The following is a 25,816-nucleotide window of genomic DNA, read 5'->3' as shown; positions in this document are numbered from 1 at the left end:
TAATTGCATCCCGAAAAAATTCCGTGGCACTATGTTCTATATAGAATGAAGTTTTGACTGTGCATGCACCAAAAGCAAAATAAATTATTTTATATTATTTTTTGTGTTAATTAGACATATATATACGATTAAACACAAATTGTTGTTCTACATTAGTTATATTGCAAACATACTTATTATATTGCAAACATATTAATGTGAACAATCATCCTTGAAATTACATTGTTACCACAAATGTCTTTATATATACCTCTACACTACATCATAGCTAAACTGAAGGCTCTGTTTGGACAACATAGGAGACAGGTAGTTTCGTCCTTTGATGTACATATATATAAATAGAATCAAATAATGGTACAACTATATGACTTTGAAGTTGAAAGTCGCTGAAGTTGGGGATCCCTCTCTTAAATATTCTTCAAAGGAAGCATCTTTAGGCCTGCAATTCAAGTGGTCAGTTTTTTCCTCCTGAACTGCCTTCAGATTTGCTATGATACAGTTCAGGGGTGGATGTAACTACAGTGATAGTAACCCCCTAAGTATTTTTGGGGATAAAAATACTCTTTTAAAGAATTTCCAGCTATAGCATTGCGAGGGATTGATAAAATATGTATCATGATAATTTTTTTTACCTGTTCATTAATTATATTTACCTGTACAGATCTGATCTTGTTTCTCTGTTAGTCCTGGCATCAAGCTTTTGTCTGACACAGACTCTGCCAAATCATTCTCTGACGCCGATTCTGATGAGCTTTCAGCTTGCAACTCTTCTGTCAAATGTTTGTTTGCTACAGATTTATCTTGATCTTCAGTCGTAGCAGATTCAGTCACACAATCATTAGAATTAGATTTGTGCAGCACTCTTTCCTGAATGTCCTGATTAACGGGCAATTCAGGCAATTGTTTAGGTTTGAATTGTCCAGAAGTGCTACACAAATACAAATCCTCATTCCAATCTACTAGTTCCTTTCCTGTGTTTACTGACCCCTCCACCTCTCCCTCTTTGTTAATGTCTGATTCCTGTCCTATGTTCACCATCCCTTCCTCTTCTTCATTCTCTTTGTAAATGTCTAGTTCCTGCCCTGTGTTCACGGACCCCTCCTCTTCTTCACACCCTTTGTTGATGTCTATGAGTATAACATTGTCTAAATCAGCTTCTAACTCGTCAGACGAATCACTGGTTAAATCCACTCGAGGGATCTCCCTCTGATCATTACTATCCACAGAGCCTGATGGTACATTTGTCTCTGAGTCCACGGCCATGCACTTCTTGACCGTCTGCAAACTGTTGTCTGGAGGATCTGAAACGTTCATTTTCACATCAGAATGATCAAGTAATGTTTCTTTCATGTCATCAGAAGGCAATTCACTTGTAACACCCAACTTATTTACAGAATTTTCCTGTATTTCATCATTAGATTGTTTTGTATCACACTGGATATCCATACTTTTCTCCCTTTCTCCAATGGAGTGATCTGTGGTTGACTCTCCTTGTAAACTTGGAGACGTCTCTCTCAGTTCATCAGAATCAATGGTAGTTATCTCCTGTTGATCATATGATACTTCAGCAAATTGATCCGTCGTAGTCTCCCTTGAATCATCAGAACTAGACTTGTTCGTTTGCCTCAATGGATCTGAAGATGTCTGCATTTCTTCCTCAGAATTTTTGGTGGTTGTCTCCCCCTCCATGATGTCATCATTTGTCTCCATTTTCTGACAATCAGTTTGTTCATCAAAATTGCTTTCTGCTTGGCCTTCTTCTAGATTTTTCTGCAATGTATCCAATTTTTCTTCACAACCTGATTCCTCCTCCTGTACTTCCATACTTTCATTCTGTTCCAAGGCTGCCTGAGCTATTGCTAGCACTTCCTCTTCAGTGAGTTCCCCACAGTCTTCTGGCAGCACAATCACAGTTTCTTGAATGTTTTCTTGACTTCCTTCCTCTACGATTGGTTCAAGGCTAGAGTCTATTGTTAACCCTGATTGATCCATAGATTCCTCAGCAGAAACTGTAGAAAAAGTTGTGTTTCCGTCGCTTTCAGAGTCTTTTGTACGCGGAATTTCTTTATCATTATTTAGGTCATTGCTACTACCAACCAGGACACCGGGTGAACTTGCTAGGTACTCTCTCTCTGTAGAGTTTGATCTTGACCTTGACAAAGGGGATGTCATAGACCGTTCCACAGATTTAGATCTCACATGTGAGAGAGGAGAAGGTACAAAACGCTCCACAGAATTGGATCTTGAGGTTGTCATCCGATCAACAGAACTTGACCTTGCCCTTCCAGGCTTTCGAGCCAATGGTGGCGTTTTGTTGCCGTCTTTCTGACCAATATTACGAGCAGCTGCTTGGTTAAGACGATCAGCAATCTTCGTCAGGAATCCACTGAAGTTATTCTCAGTAACTACACTAGGTGTCGCCGCTGGTTTTACTGGCGGCTTCTCTGGCTCGACACTTTTCTTGTACTTCTCTGGATCTTTGATGTTCAGGAGTTTCAGAGTTTTCGGTGACAGCACCGACAAATCAACCTTTTTCTTTTTCACGAGAGGCCAAGAACTACTAAGATTGTCTGACTGAGAACTGGTTACAATCGATGAACTTCCATTATAATTTGAACTCAGACCGTGAACACTGGATGGCTGGTAATTAGCAGACGTCTCGAAGTCACATGATTCTCCTGAAAGATCGATAATGTCTGATTTAAAACTGTTGTTGTTATTATTGTTTAGAGATTCCATATCAGGAAAGAGATTCACTCCAGGAATATCCAAGGTGGACAATGGCACATAGTCTGGGTGGCTCTCATCGTGTATAATTGTCACATCCTTAAGGACAACCTTCACTGATTTCGGACTCTCAGGTTTCACTTCTACGATCCGACAGGTGTAAACACAGCGCCGACGTGCGTCCCTGGTACTCCAGAATACTCGTGAGGAACTGCAACAGAGAATGAGAATAAGATAGATTTCTTGTACTGGATAAATGTCTTCGGATTGCTGAATATTAGCCCTATTAATGTACAATGTTATTTTATCAAAGTCCGTTTTTGAAACTAGGGCTGTCACGGGTACTAAATTCTGTCCCCGCGTACCCGAATTTTAGTACCCGACCTGTACCCAGGTACACGACACAGAGCTACTGCTTTTGTAACAGATTGGGTTACGTTATGTTTGCTGTTTGGGAAGATTGGTTGATCGATGGAGATTCGATGAAATCATATGTGAGTTCAGTAAAGATAATTAATTGTCTACTTCATTTCTATTGGACATCCATAATTGCTAATGAGCTGCCATAAAGTGTCAGTTTAACCAGTGTGTCTGTAGCATATACCAGTCCGAGAGGAAACGTTTTTGCACATGCGCAACAGGAAGTACTAGGAAGTCATGTGACATATCATAGTCTTCATTCGGACGGTCTCTAGTGTTATCCGATATGACTATAGTGTGACCTATTTAAGTGCACATGTCTGTCAAGTAGATTGTTCTCGCATCAAAAGACGGTCATGAGAAATAAAAATTGGAACAATGTTGCATGTGAAAATGATAAGGTGTCATCCTTGGTGAGTGAAAAGACAAATGAGTTGGATTTTGTACTACTTTTAATATAAGTTCTAGACTTGTTTACGTACATCCAGACGAATTGTCCTATTTTGACGGGTACCCGGGTACACATTTTTTGACCCGGTTACATCCCCAACCCGACCCGTAACCGGGTACTCGTAACAGCCCTATTTGAAACTTCTAACATTAACTTTATCCTAATGACCATTTATTTCTTTTCAATTTTGTTTCACTTTTTTTTCAGATAATAAAACCCAAGTAAATCTCCCAATGGTGAAGTTGCGGAGTTGATAATAAAAGTCTCACATTCTACAAATGATTCTTGACCTTTGGATGTAGTGACATCCAAGTCAATAAAATTCAATCACTATTTGTCTTAATCTCAATATCTTAAGTATGTCGTCCCTAGCTTGGAGATTTTTCCATTATACAGCTAAGGAAAGGTTTTCCTTTTAAATTAGTACTTATGCAATACTTACACAAAATCAGCAGGCGCCAGGCAGTCTGTGTAATCAGATGAGGGGGTCAGTCTGCCTAGGGATTCAACAGTACAGGACCCTGAAAAGGACACACATTATTATATCAGACTTTGAATGAATTGTGTACTGTTGTCACGATTTGAGATTAACTGATGTCCTTCTCAGTACTGGTATTGTTGAACAAAGAACATTAACTCATTCTGAATACCTGGTTCTTTTCTTTTCATAATTTTTATATTGCTTCTGTGCATGTTTATATCTTACTTCTATATGCTTGACAATTCATTAGATTTACGATTTATTATGTAATGTATTTAACAAGTTTGTTGAAGAATGATACAGAAGCCATCCACGTATGGGCCACAGGAGCACAGTAAAACTTACCTATGAGTACATTGATGACTGCAGGGTCTAGTCCCTTTGCCCAGGTTTTCTTGGCCCATTTGATCCCTTCCAAGTCAACAAGAACTCGTCGATTAACAGCAAAGTGATCTTTTGCCACCAGCTGTCACCATGGAAATTAATTTGTGTCAGTGTTGTTTTTTACAAATTAAAAATTGCCTTTATATTTTGCAATATTTAAACTTTCAAATATTTCAGTGCCTTTTTCTTTTCATAAAACATGGACGATGAACACTTATTTCAATAAGAATGAGAATCTATCATCAATCCTATTTACATACTTTGTTATCGACTTTGTCAATGAGAATCTATCATCAATCGTGTTTACATACTTTGTTATCGACTTTGTCAATGAGAATCTATCATCAATCCTGTTTACATACTTTGTTATCGACTTTGTTGTCAATGAGAATCTATCATCAATCCTGTTTACATACTTTGTTATCGACTTTGTCAATGAGAATCTATCATCAATCCTGTTTACATACTTTGTTATCGACTTTGTCAATGAGAATCTATCATCAATCCTGTTTACATACTTTGTTATCGACTTTGTCAATGAGAATCTATCATCAATCCTGTTTACATACTTTGTTATCGACTTTGTCAATGAGAATCTATCATCAATCCTGTTTACATACTTGTTATCGACTTTGTCAATGAGAATCTATCATCAATCTGTTTTACATACTTGTTATCGACTTTGTCAATGAGATCTATCATCAATCCTGTTTACATACTTTGTTATCGACTTTGTCAATGAGAATCTATCATCAATCGTTTACATACTTGTTATCGACTTTGTCAATGAGAATCTATCATCAATCCTGTTTACATCTTTGTTATCGACTTTGTCAATGAGAATCTATCATCAATCCTGTTTACATACTTTGTTATCGACTTTGTCAATGAGAATCTATCATCAATCCTGTTTACATACTTTGTTATCGACTTTGTCAATGAGAATCTATCATCAATCGTGTTTACATACTTCGTTATCGACTTTGTCAATGAGAATCTATCATCAATCCTGTTTACATACTTTGTTATCGACTTTGTCAATGAGAATCTATCATCAATCCTGTTTACATACTTTGTTATCGACTTTGTCAATGAGAATCTATCATCAATCCTGTTTACATACTTTGTTATCGACTTTGTCAATGAGAATCTATCATCAATCGTGTTTACATACTTCGTTATCGACTTTGTCAATGAGAATCTATCATCAATCCTGTTTACATACTTCGTTATCGACTTTGTCAATGAGAATCTATCATCAATCCTGTTTACATACTTTGTTATCGACTTTGTCAATGAGAATCTATCATCAATCCTGTTTACATACTTCGTTATCGACTTTGTCAATGAGAATCATATCTATCATCAATTGTTTACATACATACTTCGTTATCGACTTTGTCAATGAGAATCTATCATCAATCCTGTTTACATACTTTGTTATCGACTTTGTCAATGAGAATCTATCATCAATCCTGTTTACATACTTTGTTATCGACTTTGTCAATGAGAATCTATCATCAATCCTGTTTACATACTTTGTTATCGACTTTGTCAATGAGAATCTATCATCAATCCTGTTTACATACTTTGTTATCGACTTTGTCAATGAGAATCTATCATCAATCCTGTTTACATACTTTGTTATCGACTTTGTCAATGAGAATCTATCATCAATCCTGTTTACATACTTTGTTATCGACTTTGTCAATGAGAATCTATCATCAATCCTGTTTACATACTTCGTTATCGACTTTGTCAATGAGAATCTATCATCAATCCTGTTTACATACTTTGTTATCGACTTTGTCAATGAGAATCTATCATCAATCCTGTTTACATACTTTGTTATCGACTTTGTCAATGAGAATCTATCATCAATCCTGTTTACATACTTTGTTATCGACTTTGTCAATGAGAATCTATCATCAATCCTGTTTACATACTTCGTTATCGACTTTGTCAATGAGAATCTATCATCAATCCTGTTTACATACTTCGTTATCGACTTTGTCAATGAGAATCTATCATCAATCCTGTTTACATACTTCGTTATCGACTTTGTCAATGAGAATCTATCATCAATCCTGTTTACATACTTTGTTATCGACTTTGTCAATGAGAATCTATCATCAATCCTGTTTACATACTTTGTTATCGACTTTGTCAATGAGAATCTATCATCAATCCTGTTTACATACTTTGTTATCCACTTTGTCAATGAGAATCTATCATCAATCCTGTTTACATACTTTGTTATCGACTTTGTCAATGAGAATCTATCATCAATCCTGTTTACATACTTTGTTATCGACTTTGTCAATGAGAATCTATCATCAATCCTGTTTACATACTTTGTTATCAACTTTGTCAATGAGAATCTATCATCAATCCTGTTTACATACTTTGTTATCGACTTTGTCAATGAGAATCTATCATCAATCCTGTTTACATACTTCGTTATCGACTTTGTCAATGAGAATCTATCATCAATCCTGTTTACATACTTTGTTATCGACTTTGTCAATGAGAATCTATCATCAATCCTATTTACATACTTCGTTATCGACTTTGTCAATGAGAATCTATCATCAATCCTGTTTACATACTTTGTTATCGACTTTGTCAATGAGAATCTATCATCAATCCTGTTTACATACTTTGTTATCGACTTTGTCAATGAGAATCTATCATCAATCCTGTTTACATACTTTGTTATCGACTTTGTCAATGAGAATCTATCATCAATCCTGTTTACATACTTTGTTATCGACTTTGTCAATGAGAATCTATCATCAATCCTGTTTACATACTTTGTTATCGACTTTGTCAATGAGAATCTATCATCAATCCTGTTTACATACTTTGTTATCGACTTTGTCAATGAGAATCTATCATCAATCCTGTTTACATACTTTGTTATCGACTTTGTCAATGAGAATCTATCATCAATCCTGTTTACATACTTTGTTATCGACTTTGTCAATGAGAATCTATCATCAATCCTGTTTACATACTTTGTTATCGACTTTGTCAATGAGAATCTATCATCAATCCTGTTTACATACTTCGTTATCGACTTTGTCAATGAGAATCTATCATCAATCCTGTTTACATACTTCGTTATCGACTTTGTCAATGAGAATCTATCATCAATCGTGTTTACATACTTTGTTATCGACTTTGTCAATGAGAATCTATCATCAATCCTGTTTACATACTTTGTTATCGACTTTGTCAATGAGAATCTATCATAATGGTGTTTACATACTTTGTTATCGACTTTGTCAATGAGAATCTATCATCAATCCTGTTTACATACTTTGTTATCGACTTTGTCAATGAGAATCTATCATCAATCGTGTTTACATACTTTGTTATCGACTTTGTCAATGAGAATCTATCATCAATCCTGTTTACATACTTTGTTATCGACTTTGTCAATGAGAATCTATCATCAATCCTGTTTACATACTTCGTTATCGACTTTGTCAATGAGAATCTATCATCAATCCTGTTTACATACTTTGTTATCGACTTTGTCAATGAAAATCTATCATCAATCCTGTTTACATACTTTGTTATCGACTTTGTCAATGAGAATCTATCATCAATCGTGTTTACATACTTTGTTATCGACTTTGTCAATGAGAATCTATCATCAATCCTGTTTACATACTTTGTTATCGACTTTGTCAATGAGAATCTATCATCAATCCTGTTTACATACTTTGTTATCGACTTTGTCAATGAGAATCTATCATCAATCCTGTTTACATACTTTGTTATCGACTTTGTCAATGAGAATCTATCATCAATCGTGTTTACATACTTTGTTATCGACTTTGTCAATGAGAATCTATCATCAATCGTGTTTACATACTTTGTTATCGACTTTGTCAATGAGAATCTATCATCAATCCTGTTTACATACTTTGTTATCGACTTTGTCAATGAGAATCTATCATCAATCCTGTTTACATACTTTGTTATCGACTTTGTCAATGAGAATCTATCATCAATCGTGTTTACATACTTTGTTATCGACTTTGTCAATGAGAATCTATCATCAATCCTGTTTACATACTTTGTTATCGACTTTGTCAATGAGAATCTATCATCAATCGTGTTTACATACTTCGTTATCGACTTTGTCAATGAGAATCTATCATCAATCCTGTTTACATACTTCGTTATCGACTTTGTCAATGAGAATCTATCATCAATCCTGTTTACATACTTCGTTATCGACTTTGTCAATGAGAATCTATCATCAATCCTGTTTACATACTTTGTTATCGACTTTGTCAATGAGAATCTATCATCAATCCTGTTTACATACTTCGTTATCGACTTTGTCAATGAGAATCTATCATCAATCCTGTTTACATACTTTGTTATCGACTTTGTCAATGAGAATCTATCATCAATCCTGTTTACATACTTTGTTATCGACTTTGTCAATGAGAATCTATCATCAATCCTGTTTACATACTTTGTTATCGACTTTGTCAATGAGAATCTATCATCAATCCTGTTTACATACTTTGTTATCGACTTTGTCAATGAGAATCTATCATCAATCCTGTTTACATACTTTGTTATCGACTTTGTCAATGAGAATCTATCATCAATCCTGTTTACATACTTCGTTATCGACTTTGTCAATGAGAATCTATCATCAATCCTGTTTACATACTTTGTTATCGACTTTGTCAATGAGAATCTATCATCAATCGTGTTTACATACTTTGTTATCGACTTTGTCAATGAGAATCTATCATCAATCCTGTTTACATACTTCGTTATCGACTTTGTCAATGAGAATCTATCATCAATCCTGTTTACATACTTTGTTATCGACTTTGTCAATGAGAATCTATCATCAATCCTGTTTACATACTTTGTTATCGACTTTGTCAATGAGAATCTATCATCAATCCTGTTTACATACTTCGTTATCGACTTTGTCAATGAGAATCTATCATCAATCGTGTTTACATACTTCGTTATCGACTTTGTCAATGAGAATCTATCATCAATCCTGTTTACATACTTTGTTATCGACTTTGTCAATGAGAATCTATCATCAATCCTGTTTACATACATGGTGTTTACATATCGACTTTGTCAATGAGAATCTATCATCAATCCTGTTTACATACTTCGTTATCGACTTTGTCAATGAGAATCTATCATCAATCCTGTTTACATACTTCGTTATCGACTTTGTCAATGAGAATCTATCATCAATCGTGTTTACATACTTTGTTATCGACTTTGTCAATGAAAATCTATCATCAATCGTGTTTACATACTTCGTTATCCACTTTGTCAATGAGAATCTATCATCAATCCTGTTTACATAACTTTGTTATCGACTTTGTCAATGAGAATCTATCATCAATCCTGTGTTTACATACTTTGTTATCGACTTTGTCAATGAGAATCTATCATCAATCCTGTTTACATACTTCGTTATCGACTTTGTCAATGAGAATCTATCATCAATCCTGTTTACATACTTTGTTATCGACTTTGTCAATGAGAATCTATCATCAATCCTGTTTACATACTTCGTTATCGACTTTGTCAATGAGAATCTATCATCAATCCTGTTTACATACTTCGTTATCGACTTTGTCAATGAGAATCTTATCATCAATCCTGTTTACATACTTTGTTATCGACTTTGTCAATGAGAATCTATCATCAATCCTGTTTACATACTTCGTTATCGACTTTGTCAATGAGAATCTATCATCAATCCTGTTTACATACTTCGTTATCGACTTTGTCAATGAGAATCTATCATCAATCCTGTTTACATACTTCGTTATCGACTTTGTCAATGAGAATCTATCATCAATCGTGTTTACATACTTTGTTATCGACTTTGTCAATGAGAATCTATCATCAATCCTGTTTACATACTTCGTTATCGACTTTGTCAATGAGAATCTATCATCAATCGTGTTTACATACTTTGTTATCGACTTTGTCAATGAGAATCTATCATCAATCCTGTTTACATACTTTGTTATCGACTTTGTCAATGAGAATCTATCATCAATCCTGTTTACATACTTTGTTATCGACTTTGTCAATGAGAATCTATCATCAATCCTGTTTACATACTTGTTATCGACTTTGTCAATGAGAATCTATCATCAATCCTGTTTACATACTTTGTTATCGACTTTGTCAATGAGAATCTATCATCAATCCTGTTTACATACTTTGTTATCGACTTTGTCAATGAGAATCTATCATCAATCCTGTTTACATACTTTGTTATCGACTTTGTCAATGAGAATCTATCATCAATCCTGTTTACATACTTTGTTATCGACTTTGTCAATGAGAATCTATCATCAATCGTGTTTACATACTTTGTTATCGACTTTGTCAATGAGAATCTATCATCAATCCTGTTTACATACTTTGTTATCGACTTTGTCAATGAGAATCTATCATCAATTGTGTTTACATACTTTGTTATCGACTTTGTCAATGAGAATCTATCATCAATCGTGTTTACATACTTCGTTATCGACTTTGTCAATGAGAATCTATCATCAATCCTGTTTACATACTTTGTTATCGACTTTGTCAATGAGAATCTATCATCAATCCTGTTTACATACTTTGTTATCGACTTTGTCAATGAGAATCTATCATCAATCCTGTTTACATACTTTGTTATCGACTTTGTCAATGAGAATCTATCATCAATCCTGTTTACATACTTTGTTATCGACTTTGTCAATGAGAATCTATCATCAATCGTGTTTACATACTTCGTTATCGACTTTGTCAATGAGAATCTATCATCAATCCTGTTTACATACTTTGTTATCGACTTTGTCAATGAGAATCTATCATCAATCCTGTTTACATACTTTGTTATCGACTTTGTCAATGAGAATCTATCATCAATCGTGTTTACATACTTTGTTATCGACTTTGTCAATGAGAATCTATCATCAATCCTGTTTACATACTTCGTTATCGACTTTGTCAATGAGAATCTATCATCAATCCTGTTTACATACTTTGTTATCGACTTTGTCAATGAGAATCTATCATCAATCCTGTTTACATACTTTGTTATCGACTTTGTCAATGAGAATCTATCATCAATCGTGTTTACATACTTTGTTATCGACTTTGTCAATGAGAATCTATCATCAATCCTGTTTACATACTTCGTTATCCACTTTGTCAATGAGAATCTATCATCAATTGTGTTTACATACTTTGTTATCGACTTTGTCAATGAGAATCTATCATCAATCCTGTTTACATACTTTGTTATCGACTTTGTCAATGAGAATCTATCATCAATCCTGTTTACATACTTCGTTATCGACTTTGTCAATGAGAATCTATCATCAATCCTGTTTACATATGGTTTTTATCGACTTTGTCAATGAGAATCTATCATCAATCCTGTTTACATACTTTGTTATCGACTTTGTCAATGAGAATCTATCATCAATCGTGTTTACATACTTTGTTATCGACTTTGTCAATGAGAATCTATCATCAATCCTGTTTACATACTTTGTTATCGACTTTGTCAATGAGAATCTATCATCAATCCTGTTTACATACTTTGTTATCGACTTTGTCAATGAGAATCTATCATCAATCCTGTTTACATACTTTGTTATCGACTTTGTCAATGAGAATCTATCATCAATCCTGTTTACATACTTTGTTATCGACTTTGTCAATGAGAATCTATCATCAATCGTGTTTACATACTTTGTTATCGACTTTGTCAATGAGAATCTATCATCAATCCTGTTTACATACTTTCGTTATCGACTTTGTCAATGAGAATCTATCATCAATCCTGTTTACATACTTTGTTATCGACTTTGTCAATGAGAATCTATCATCAATCGTGTTTACATACTTTGTTATCGACTTTGTCAATGAGAATCTATCATCAATCGTGTTTACATACTTTGTTATCGACTTTGTCAATGAGAATCTATCATCAATCGTGTTTACATACTTTGTTATCGACTTTGTCAATGAGAATCTATCATCAATCCTGTTTACATACTTTGTTATCGACTTTGTCAATGAGAATCTATCATCAATCCTGTTTACATACTTTGTTATCGACTTTGTCAATGAGAATCTATCATCAATCCTGTTTACATACTTCGTTATCGACTTTGTCAATGAGAATCTATCATCAATCCTGTTTACATACTTCGTTATCGACTTTGTCAATGAGAATCTATCATCAATCGTGTTTACATACTTTGTTATCGACTTTGTCAATGAGAATCTATCATCAATCCTGTTTACATACTTTGTTATCGACTTTGTCAATGAGAAATCTATCATCAATCCTGTTTACATACTTCGTTATCGACTTTGTCAATGAGAATCTATCATCAATCGTGTTTACATACTTTGTTATCGACTTTGTCAATGAGAATCTATCATCAATCCTGTTTACATACTTCGTTATCGACTTTGTCAATGAGAATCTATCATCAATCGTGTTTACATACTTTGTTATCGACTTTGTCAATGAGAATCTATCATCAATCCTGTTTACATACTTTGTTATCGACTTTGTCAATGAGAATCTATCATCAATCCTGTTTACATACTTTGTTATCGACTTTGTCAATGAGAATCTATCATCAATCCTGTTTACATACTTTGTTATCGACTTTGTCAATGAGAATCTATCATCAATCCTGTTTACATACTTTGTTATCGACTTTGTCAATGAGAATCTATCATCAATCGTGTTTACATACTTTGTTATCGACTTTGTCAATGAGAATCTATCATCAATCCTGTTTACATACTTTGTTATCGACTTTGTCAATGAGAATCTATCATCAATCCTGTTTACATACTTTGTTATCGACTTTGTCAATGAGAATCTATCATCAATCCTGTTTACATACTTTGTTATCGACTTTGTCAATGAGAATCTATCATCAATCCTGTTTACATACTTCGTTATCGACTTTGTCAATGAGAATCTATCATCAATCGTGTTTACATACTTTGTTATCGACTTTGTCAATGAGAATCTATCATCAATCCTGTTTACATACTTTGTTATCGACTTTGTCAATGAGAATCTATCATCAATGGTGTTTACATAGATACTTTGTCAATGAGAATCTATCATCAATCCTGTTTACATACTTTGTTATCGACTTTGTCAATGAGAATCTATCATCAATCGTGTTTACATACTTTGTTATCGACTTTGTCAATGAGAATCTATCATCAATCCTGTTTACATACTTTGTTATCGACTTTGTCAATGAGAATCTATCATCAATCCGTTTTACATACTTTGTTATCGACTTTGTCAATGAGAATCTATCATCAATCCTGTTTACATACTTGTTATCGACTTTGTCAATGAGAATCTATCATCAATCGTGTTTACATACTTTGTTATCACTTTGTCAATGAGAATCTATCATCAATCCTGTTTACATACTTCGTTATCGACTTTGTCAATGAGAATCTATCATCAATCCTGTTTACATACTTTGTTATCGACTTTGTCAATGAGAATCTATCATCAATCCTGTTTACATACTTTGTTATCGACTTTGTCAATGAGAATCTATCATCAATCGTGTTTACATACTTCGTTATCGACTTTGTCAATGAGAATCTATCATCAATCCTGTTTACATACTTCGTTATCGACTTTGTCAATGAGAATCTATCATCAATCGTGTTTACATACTTTGTTATCGACTTTGTCAATGAGAATCTATCATCAATCCTGTTTTACATACTTCGTTATCGACTTTGTCAATGAGAATCTATCATCAATCCTGTTTACATACTTCGTTATCGACTTTGTCAATGAGAATCTATCATCAATCCTGTTTACATACTTCGTTATCGACTTTGTCAATGAGAATCTATCATCAATCGTGTTTACATACTTCGTTATCGACTTTGTCAATGAGAATCTATCATCAATCCTGTTTACATACTTTGTTATCGACTTTGTCAATGAGAATCTATCATCAATCCTGTTTACATACTTTGTTATCGACTTTGTCAATGAGAATCTATCATCAATCCTGTTTACATACTTTGTTATCGACTTTGTCAATGAGAATCTATCATCAATCCTGTTTACATACTTCGTTATCGACTTTGTCAATGAGAATCTATCATCAATCCTGTTTACATACTTCGTTATCGACTTTGTCAATGAGAATCTATCATCAATCGTGTTTATACATACTTCGTTATCGACTTTGTCAATGAGAATCTATCATCAATCCTGTTTACATACTTTGTTATCGACTTTGTCAATGAGAATCTATCATCAATCCTGTTTACATACTTTGTTATCGACTTTGTCAATGAGAATCTATCATCAATCGTGTTTACATACTTCGTTATCGACTTTGTCAATGAGAATCTATCATCAATCCTGTTTACATACACTTTGTTATCGACTTTGTCAATGAGAATCTATCATCAATCCTGTTTACATACTTCGTTATCGACTTTGTCAATGAGAATCTATCATCAATCCTGTTTACACATACTTTGTTATCGACTTTGTCAATGAGAATCTATCATCATCAATCGTGTTTACATACTTTGTTATCGACTTTGTCAATGAGAATCTATCATCAATCCTGTTTACATACTTCGTTATCGACTTTGTCAATGAGAATCTATCATCAATCCTGTTTACATACTTTGTTATCGACTTTGTCAATGAGAATCTATCATCAATCCTGTTTACATACTTTGTTATCGACTTTGTCAATGAGAATCTATCATCAATCCTGTTTACATACTTTGTTATCGACTTTGTCAATGAGAATCTATCATCAATCCTGTTTTACATACTTTGTTATCGACTTTGTCAATGAGAATCTATCATCAATCCTGTTTACATACTTTGTTATCGACTTTGTCAATGAGAATCTATCATCAATCCTGTTTACATACTTTGTTATCGACTTTGTCAATGAGAATCTATCATCAATCAATCCTGTTTACATGACTTCGTTATCGACTTTGTCAATGAGAATCTATCATCAATCCTGTTTACATACTTCGTTATCGACTTTGTCAATGAGAATCTATCATCAATCCGTGTTTACATACTTTGTTATCGACTTTGTCAATGAGAATCTATCATCAATCCTGTTTTACATACTTTGTTATCGACTTTGTCAATGAGAATCTATCATCAAACATCGTGTTCAATGAGAATCTATCACAATCCTGTTTACATCTTCGTTATCGACTTTGTCAATGAGAATCTATCATCAATCCTGTTTACATACTTTGTTATCGACTTTGTCAATGAGAATCTATCATCAATCGTGTTTACATACTTTGTTATCGACTTTGTCAATGAGAATCTATCATCAATCCTGTTTACATACTTTGTTATCGACTTTGTCAATGAGAATCTATCATCAATCGTGTTTACATACTTTGTTATCGACTTTGTCAATGAGAATCTATCATCAATCCTGTTTACATACTTTGTTATCGACTTTGTCAATGAGAATCTATCATCAATGGTGTTTACATAGATACTTTGTCAATGAGAATCTATCATCAATCCTATTTACATACTTTGTTATCCACTTTGTCAATGAGAATCTATCATCAATCGTGTTTACATACTCCTGTGTTATCGACTTTGTCAATGAGAATCTATCATCAATCCTGTTTACATACTTCGTTATCGACTTTGTCAATGAGAATCTATCATCAATCCTGTTTTTACATACTTTGTTATCGACTTTGTCAATGAGAATCTATCATCAATTGGAGTTTACATAACTTCGTTATCGACTTTGTCAATGAGAAATCTATCATCAATCCTGTTTACATACTTCGTTATCGACATTTGTCAATGAGAATCATCATCAATCCTGTTTTTACATAACTTTTGTTATCGACACTTATCTATGAGAAATCTTTCAATCCTGTCATATGTTATCGAATTTGTCAATGAGAATCTATCATCAATGTGTTTACATACTTCGTTATCGACTTTGTCAATGAGAATCTATCCATCAAATCGTATGTTTACCATACTTTGTTATCAATTTGTCATGACGAAATCTATCATCATATCCTAGTGTTTACAATACTTTGTTATCGACTTTGTCAATGAGAATCTATAATCGTCAATCCTGTTTCGTTATACTTTGTCAATGAAGACTTTTTCATCAATCCTGTATTTCACATACTTCGTTATCGAACTTTGTCAATCAAGTCTAACATTTACATGATTTGCTACTTTGTTACTTTGTCAATGAGAATCTATCACTTCAATCCTGTTTACATACTTTGTTGTCGACTTTGTCAATGAGAATTTTTCTATCATCAATCACTGTTTACATACTTAGTTGTCGACTTTGTCAATTGAGAAATACTCTCATCAATCCTGTTTTACATACTTTGTTATCGCCACTTTGTCAATGGAGAATCTATCATCAATCCGTGGTTTACATACTTTGTTATCGACTTTGTCAATGAAAATCTATCATCAATCGTGTTTTACCATACTTCGTTATCGACTTTTGTTCCAATGAGATCTTAATTCATCAATCCTATTTACATTACTTCGTTATCCGACTTTGTCAATGGAGAATACCTATCATCAATCGGTTTTAATTACTACGTTATCGACTTTGTCAATGAGAAATCTATCATCAATCTTGTTTTACATACATTCGTTATCGGACTTTGTCAATGAGAATCTATCATCAATCGTGTTTACAATACTTTGTTATCGGACTTTGTCAATTGAGAATCTATCAATCAATCGTATGTTTACCATACTTTGTTACTCGACTTTTGTCCAATGATGAATCTATCATCAATCCTGTTTACATTACTTTGTTTCGACTTTGTCAATGAGAATCTATCATCAATCTGTTCTACATTACTTTGTCATCGACTTGCTTTGTCAATGAGAATCTATCATCAATCGTGTTTTACATACTTCGTTATCGGGACTTTGTCAATGAGGAATCTATCATCAATCGTGTTTACATTACTTCGTTATCGACTTTTGTCAATGAGAATTCTATCATCAAATCCAGTTTACCATACTTTGTTATGACTTTGTAATGAGGAATTATATCAATTCCTGTTTAACCAATACCTTTGTTGTCGTGACTTGTACATGAGAATCTATCATCATCCTGTTTACATACTTTGTATCCACTTTGGCAATGTGAAAGGAATCTTCATCAATCTAGGTGTTTTACATACTTTGTTATCGACTTTGTCAATGAGAATCTATCATCAATCCTGTTTACACATACTTTGGTGTTTTACTACATCATATTGTGATACCAATGACACCAACTTTGTCAATGAGAATCTATCTATCATCATGTATTTAGGTGTTTTACAATACTTTGTTATCGACTTTGTCAACCAATAATTATACATATGGGTCCTGTATTTAGGTGTTTGTTATCGACTTTGTCAATGACACCAATAACATTATCATCAATCCATGTTTACAGGTTTGTTCACGACTTTGTCAATGAGAATCTATCATCAATCCTGTTTACATACTGTTTTATCCAACTTTCATATGAGAATTACACCAATTCGTTATACTTTGTCAAAGAACTTATCAATGTTTTACAATACTTTGTGATACCAATGACACCAAAGAACATTATACTATAGGTCATGTATTTAGGTGTTTTACAATACTTTGTGTTATCGACTTTGTCAATGACATCTATCAATAACAGTTTTACTTTGTGTCATGTTTTAGGTGAAATTACAATACTTTGTGATACAATGACACCATTAAATTATACTATATCATGTATTATAGGTTTGTTACATACTTTTGTCAATGACACCAATCTATACTATATCAATCATGTATTTACAGTGTTTTTACGATACTTTGTGATATGAATGATTATCATTATACTACTTTGTCAATGAGTGTTTTATCAATACTTTCAATGACATCCAATAAAATTTATACTATATTTGTATTTAGGTGTTTTTACAATACTTTGTGATAGAATGACACCTAACATTATACTATAGTCCATGTATTTACATGTTTTGTAATACTTTGTGATATGAATGACATCTATCATCAATCCATGTATTTAGGTGTTTTACATACTTTGTGATACCAATGACACCAATCATTATACTATCAATCATGTATTTACATTTGTTGAGATATACCAAGAGAACTTTTAGTATGAGTATTATATACATTTGGTGATACCAATGACACCAATTAACATTATACTAGTCATGTATTTAGATGTTTTACAATACTTTGTGATATGAATGACACCAATAAAATCTATATCTCAATGTCCATGTACATACTAGGTGTTTATAGACTTTGTCAATGAGAATCTATCATCAATGTTTTACAATACTTTTCATGACACCAATAACTATACTATCAGGTCATGTATTTAGGTGTTTTACAATACTTTGTGATACCAATGACACCAATAACATTAACTATGTCATCAATTTCGTGTTTTACATACTTTTTGTGATACCAATGACACCAATAACATTATACTATGGGTCATGTATTTAGGTGTTTTACAATACTTATGACTATGTCAATGAACCAATGACATCCTAAGTCATGTATTTATGTTTTATGATACTTTGTGAATGAGAATGACTCAATTGTTATCATACTTTTTAGGTGTTTTAAATGATGAATCTAATCATCAATAACTGTTTACTATACATGTATTTAGGTGTTTTACGATACTTTGTCAATACCAGAATGACAATATCATCAATTACAACGTTATACTATGTGTTCATGTATTTAGGTGTTTTACAATACAATGTGAATGAATGACACAATAACATGTATACTAAATCCATGTATTTACATTTGTTATCATGTATTTAGGTGACATACTTTGTGATACCGAATTGTCAATGAGAATCTATATCATGTATAGGTGTTTACATACTTTGTGATCGACAATCAATGACAAGTTCATGTATTTTGTTTTCAATGTGATATCATACCAATGTTATACTAATGTCCATGTATTTAGGTGTTTTACATACTTGTGATAAGAATATAACATTATCTGACTTTGTCAATTTAGGTTGTTTTTACATACTTTGTGATACCAATGACAATCTATCATCAATCGTGTTTACATACTTTGTTATATGACTTTGTCAATGAGAATCTATATCAATTAGGTTACATACTTTGTTATCGACTTTGTCAATGAGAATTAATCTATGGGTCATGTATTTAATGTTTTACATACTTTGTGATACCAATGACACCAAATGAAGGTCCATGTATTTAGGTGTTTTTACAAACTTTGTCAATGAGAATATCATATCATGATGTCATGGGTATCACATTTGTAATGAATCTATTACTTAGTGTTGTTTTTACAATGACACCAATAACATTAAACAATAGGTCATGTATTTAGGTGTTTTATGATACTTTGTGATATGAATGACACCAATAAACATTATACTTAGTCATGTATTTAGGTGTTTACATACTTTGTGATACCAATGACACCAATTGTTTATAGGTCATGTACTTTTACAATACTTTTTATCAATGAGAATCTATATGGGTCATATTTAGGTGTTTTACATACTTTGTGATATCCAATGACACCAATAACCACTTTGTCAATATGAATTATCATCAATCAACCATGACAATTTTATACTATCCTTCATGTAATTTGATACTTTGTGATACAATGAACCAATGACACATCATTTCATTTTACAATACTTATGTCACGATCAATGGTAATCTATCATAGGTGTTTTACAATACTTTGTGATACCAATGACACCAATAATCGTTATCATCAACTTTCATGTATTTAGGTGTTTTACAATTTTGATCAATGAGACCAATCTATCATCAATATGTTTACATTTAGGTTTTTTATGATACTTTGTGAATGAATGACACAATCATTATCAAGTCCAGTGTTTACATGTTTTGTTATACTTTGTCAATGAAGAAACTATTATATCATGTAAATCATACTTTGTTATCGCCTGTCAATAGAAATTAACTATCATCAATCGTGTTTAGGTACTTTGTTATACTTTTGTCAATGAGAATAACTATCATCAATTTAGGTGTTTACATACTTTGTGATATAATGACACAATAACATTAATACTTTAACTTTACTTTGTTTTGATACCAATGTCAATGACAATCTATCATCAAATCCTGTTTACATACTTTGTTATCGACTTTGTCAATGAGAATCTATCATCATATCATGTTATTTTACATAGGTTCATGTATATTAGGTGTTTGTCAATGAAATATTTGTATATCAATCAATGACACCAATTAACATATATATTTGTCATGTATTTAGGTGTATACTTTGTCAATGAGAAATATCACCAATAACATTATACTATACTTAGTTCATGTATTTTAGGTGTTTCAATGATACTTTGTGATACCAATGACACCAATAACATGTATACTATAGGTCATGTCAATTTAGGAATGTTATCATCAATTTTGATACTTTGTTATCAATACTTTGACATATAACATTAACATTGTCTATGAGAATCTATTTAGGTGTTTTACATACTTTGTTGATACAATGACACCAATAACTTTTAATACTATTTCATATTTAGGTGTTTTACAATACTTTTGTGATCAATGACACCAATGAGAATCTATCATATCCTGTTTACATACTTTGTTATCGACTTTGTCAATGAAATCTATCAATCAATCCTGTTTACATATTTTTATTTTTAGATACCAATCACCAATAACATGTTTACTATACTTCATGTATTTAGGTGTTTTTGAGAACTTTGTGATATCAATGACACCAATAAAGTGTAAGTCATGTATTTAGGTGTTTTACAATACTTTGTGATATGACACCAATTTATCAATACACCCATGTATTTAGGGTCCGTGTTTTAATACTTTGATGATGAGACATCAATAACATTAACTATATCATGTATTTAATACTTTGTGATACCAATGACACCAATAACTTTTTTGTCATGTATACTTTGTTTCACCATACTTTGTACCCAATAAAATCTATTTAGGTCCAGTTTTACAACTTTTTGTGATTTGACACAAATCATCATCGTTTACATGTACTTAGGTGTTGTCGATTTGTACCAATTACAACATACTTTGTTATGAATACTTTGTTTGACACCAATGAAATTATCATCAATCCATGTATTTACATTTGTTGATACTTTGTGATATGAATGACACCTATAACATTTATACTAATTTTCATGTATTTAGGTGTTTTTACAATACTTTGTGATACCAATGACACCAATAATACTATAGTACACCAATGAGAATCTATCAATCTATGTTTACATAGGTGTTTTGTATATACTTTGTGATATGAGAACACCAATAACATTATACTATTTCATGTATTTGTTTTATCGACTTTGTCAATGAGAATCTACATTCAAAGTTATGTTTAGTCATGTATTTAGGTGTTTTCAATACTTTGTTCAATGACACCAATAACATCAATACTATAGGTACATGTATTTTGTTTTATCTTTGTGATAATTGACACCAATGAGAATCTATCTATCAATCCATGTATTTAGGTATTTTTTACATACTTTTGATATGAACCAATGACACCAATAACTGTTATACTATACATTATTTAGGTGTTTTGTCAACTTTGTGAAACCAATATCACCAATAACATTATACTGTTTCATATTTAGGTGTTATCGACTTTCACAATTGATTTGACACAATACTTTGTTATCGACTTTGTCAATGAAATCTATCATCAATCCTGTTAACATACATACTTGTTATGAATTTAACTATAGTCCATGTATTTAGGTGTTTTATGATACTTTGTCAATGATTGACACCAATAACAATACTATGGGTTGTATTTAGGTGTTTTACAATACTTTGTCAATGACACCAGAACATTATACTATAGGTCATGTTTTAGGTGTTTTTAAAAATCGACTTTGTGATCAATGAGAATACTATATCATGTATTTAGGTGTTTTTACATACTTTGTGATATGAATGACACCAATAACAGAATACTATATTCAATTTAGGTGTTTTACATACTTTGTGATATGAATGACAAATAAATCTATCATCAATTCATGTATTTAGGTACTTTTTTGTGATACTTTGTCAATGAGAATGACACCAATAATGTTTATACATACTTATTTGGTGTTTTTGTCAACTTTTGAGAACATCAGAAATATCATGTTTTTAGGTGATTTTGTTGATACTTTGTGAACCAATGACTATCAATTAGGTGTTTACAATACATACTTTGTTATCGACTTTGTCATATCTATCATCAATCCTGTTTACAATACTTTTGATACCTTACCGACTTTGTCAATAGAATCATGTATTTATTGTGTTTTACAATACTTTGTGATACCAATGACACCAATAACATATAATTATCACTATTAGGTCATGTATTTAGGTGTTTTGTGATATACTTTGTTGTCAAGACACCAATAACATTATACTATACTTTGTTCATGTATTTAGGTGTCAATTGATGAAATACTATCATGATAATGAATGACACCAATTACATACTTTGTTATCTACTGTGTCAATGTATTTATCATCTGTTTACATACTTTGTTATACCTTTGTCACCATGAGTTATACTATCATCAATCCTGTTTTACATACTTTGTTATGACTTTCACCAATAACATTTATTATCCATGTATTTAGGTTTTTACAACTTTGTCAATGTGACTACCAATGTTTACACATAGGTGTTTTAAGTTATAACGACTTTGTCAATGAAATCTATCAATTCATATTTTTAGGTGTTTTGTTATACTTTGTGATACCAATGACACCAATAACGTTATACTATACTTCATGTATTTAGGTGTTTTACAATACTTTGTGATACCAATGACACCAATAACATTATACTATAGGTCATGTATTTAGGTGTTTTACAATACTTTGTGATATGAATGACACCAATAACATTATACTATAGGTCATGTATTTAGGTGTTTTACAATACTTTGTGATATGAATGACACCAAAAACATTATACATATAGTCCATGTATTTAGGTGTTTTTGATACTTTGTGATATGAATGACACCAATATGGTTCATGATTTACTACTTTGTCAATGAAATCTATCATAGGTGTTTTACATATTGTGATATCCAATGACAAATGAAAACCAATATCATTATGTGTTCATGTATTTAGGTTTTTACAATACTTTGTGATACCAATGACACCAATAACATTATAATTTCATGTATTTAGGTGTTTTATAAAGAATGACACCAATAACATTATACTTAGGTGTTTTTACATACTTAATGATCAATGACAACTAATTATCATATACTATAGTACATGTATTTAGGTGTGTTTTTACTTTGTGATATGAATGACACCAATAACATGTTACTTATATATCATGTATTTATGTGAGAATTTTATCATACAATTGTGATATTACATACTTTGTTATAACAATTCTATAGAATCTATCATCAATCGTATTTAGGTGTTTTACATACTTTGTGATATGAAATGACACCAATAAACAGTTATACTATATGTCATGTATTTAACCTGGTGAATTATACTTTGTTTGTTAATACCAATGACACCAATAACATTATACTTATGGGTCATGTATTTAGGTGTTTTACATACTTTGTTACCAATGACACCAATGACATTATACTATATCCATGTATTTAGGTGTTTTAAAATACTTTTGTGATACAAATGACACCAATAACATTAGAACTATAGTCATGTATTTAGGTGTTTTTACAATACTTTGTGATATAATGACCAATAACATTATACTATAGTCATGTATTTAGGTTTGTTTATCAATACTTTGTGATATCAAGATGACACCAATAACATTATTTTATAGTGTCATGTATTTAGGTGTTTTATGATACTTTGTGATACCATGTTGACATAAAACGTTATACTATAGTCATTTATCGACTTTGTCAATGAGAATTTACTTTGTCGAATTTGTCAATGAATCTATCATCAATCGTGTTTACATACTTTGTTATCGACTTTGTCAATGAGAATCTATCATCAATCGTGTTTACATACTTTGTTATCGACTTTGTCAATGAGAATCTATCATCAATCGTGTTTACATACTTCGTTATCGACTTTGTCAATGAGAATCTATCATCAATCGTGTTTACATACTTTGTTATCGACTTTGTCAATGAGAATCTATCATCAATCCTGTTTACATACTTCGTTATCGACTTTGTCACTTTGTGTTTACAATGAGTCAATCTATCATCATCAATCCTGTTTACATACTTCGTTATCGACTTTGTCAATGAGAATCTATCATCAATCTTTACTCTGTTATGACAAAATCTATCCACGTTACATACTTCGTTATCGACTTTGTCAATGAGAATCTATCATCAATCCTGTTTACATACTTCGTTATCGACTTTGTCAATGAGAATCTATCATCAATCCTGTTTACATACTTCGTTATCGACTTTGTCAATGAGAATCTATCATCAATCCTGTTTACATACTTTGTTATCGACTTTGTCAATGAGAATCTATCATCAATCTGTTACATACTTTTATCGACTTTGTCAATGAGAATCTATCATCAATCCTGTTTACATACTTTGTTATCGACTTTGTCAATGAGAATCTATCATCAATCCTGTTTACATACTTCGTTATCGACTTTGTCAATGAGAATCTATCATCAATCCTGTTTTACGTACTTCGTTATCGACTTTGTCGCGATGCTGACTACAGAAGACCTTCTTGTCCTCCTGGAAAACACACCGACTCTGTCTGGCACACATGAAGTGGTAATTAGCCGGGCAACCACGCGTACAGCACCCAACCGTCGCACCTGACCGATTACAATGGTCACATTTCTGTAGACAAGAACATTTACCATTAACACATACATGTATACAATTAAAACAATTTTGAACTACTGTAAACTATATTTCTTTCGTTTGCGATTCATTTTCGTGAATTTTCCGATAAAGGTAAAATTATGAAAATTTCTCTACACAAATTAATATCATTGACAATTCTTGCACATTAATTAAATTTAAAGTATTTTACAGTATGCATTATTTTTTAATAAAAGAAAAGAAAATCCACCAACAAATTGATAAGGAGAAAATAGTCAGTTGCATTCTATGAGATTGAATTTTTACATTTAAATTCTTCACTTTTTATTTTTAATCTTCTTCAAAGTTAGATAAATTTGTTAACA

General features: G+C 32.1%; 1 protein-coding gene across 1 annotated transcript in view; it reads right to left on the bottom strand.

Annotated features, from left to right (window-relative positions):
- LOC138317683 (uncharacterized) overlaps window positions 1-25,816 on the bottom strand; it is a 63,445-nt gene that overhangs the window by 14,880 nt on the left and 22,749 nt on the right. The window contains exons 24-27 of the mRNA XM_069259516.1: window positions 25,308-25,466; window positions 4,425-4,545; window positions 4,041-4,119; window positions 654-2,938 (exon numbers count right to left, since the gene is read on the bottom strand). Of these exons, the coding sequence (XP_069115617.1) occupies window positions 654-2,938; window positions 4,041-4,119; window positions 4,425-4,545; window positions 25,308-25,466 (2,644 nt within the window). The remainder of the gene's footprint in view (window positions 1-653; window positions 2,939-4,040; window positions 4,120-4,424; window positions 4,546-25,307; window positions 25,467-25,816) is intronic.

The sequence above is a fragment of the Argopecten irradians genome, chromosome 3, assembly GCF_041381155.1.
Source record: "Argopecten irradians isolate NY chromosome 3, Ai_NY, whole genome shotgun sequence".
Classification (NCBI taxonomy): domain Eukaryota; kingdom Metazoa; phylum Mollusca; class Bivalvia; order Pectinida; family Pectinidae; genus Argopecten; species Argopecten irradians.
This window is presented reverse-complemented; position numbering and strand designations above follow the sequence as displayed.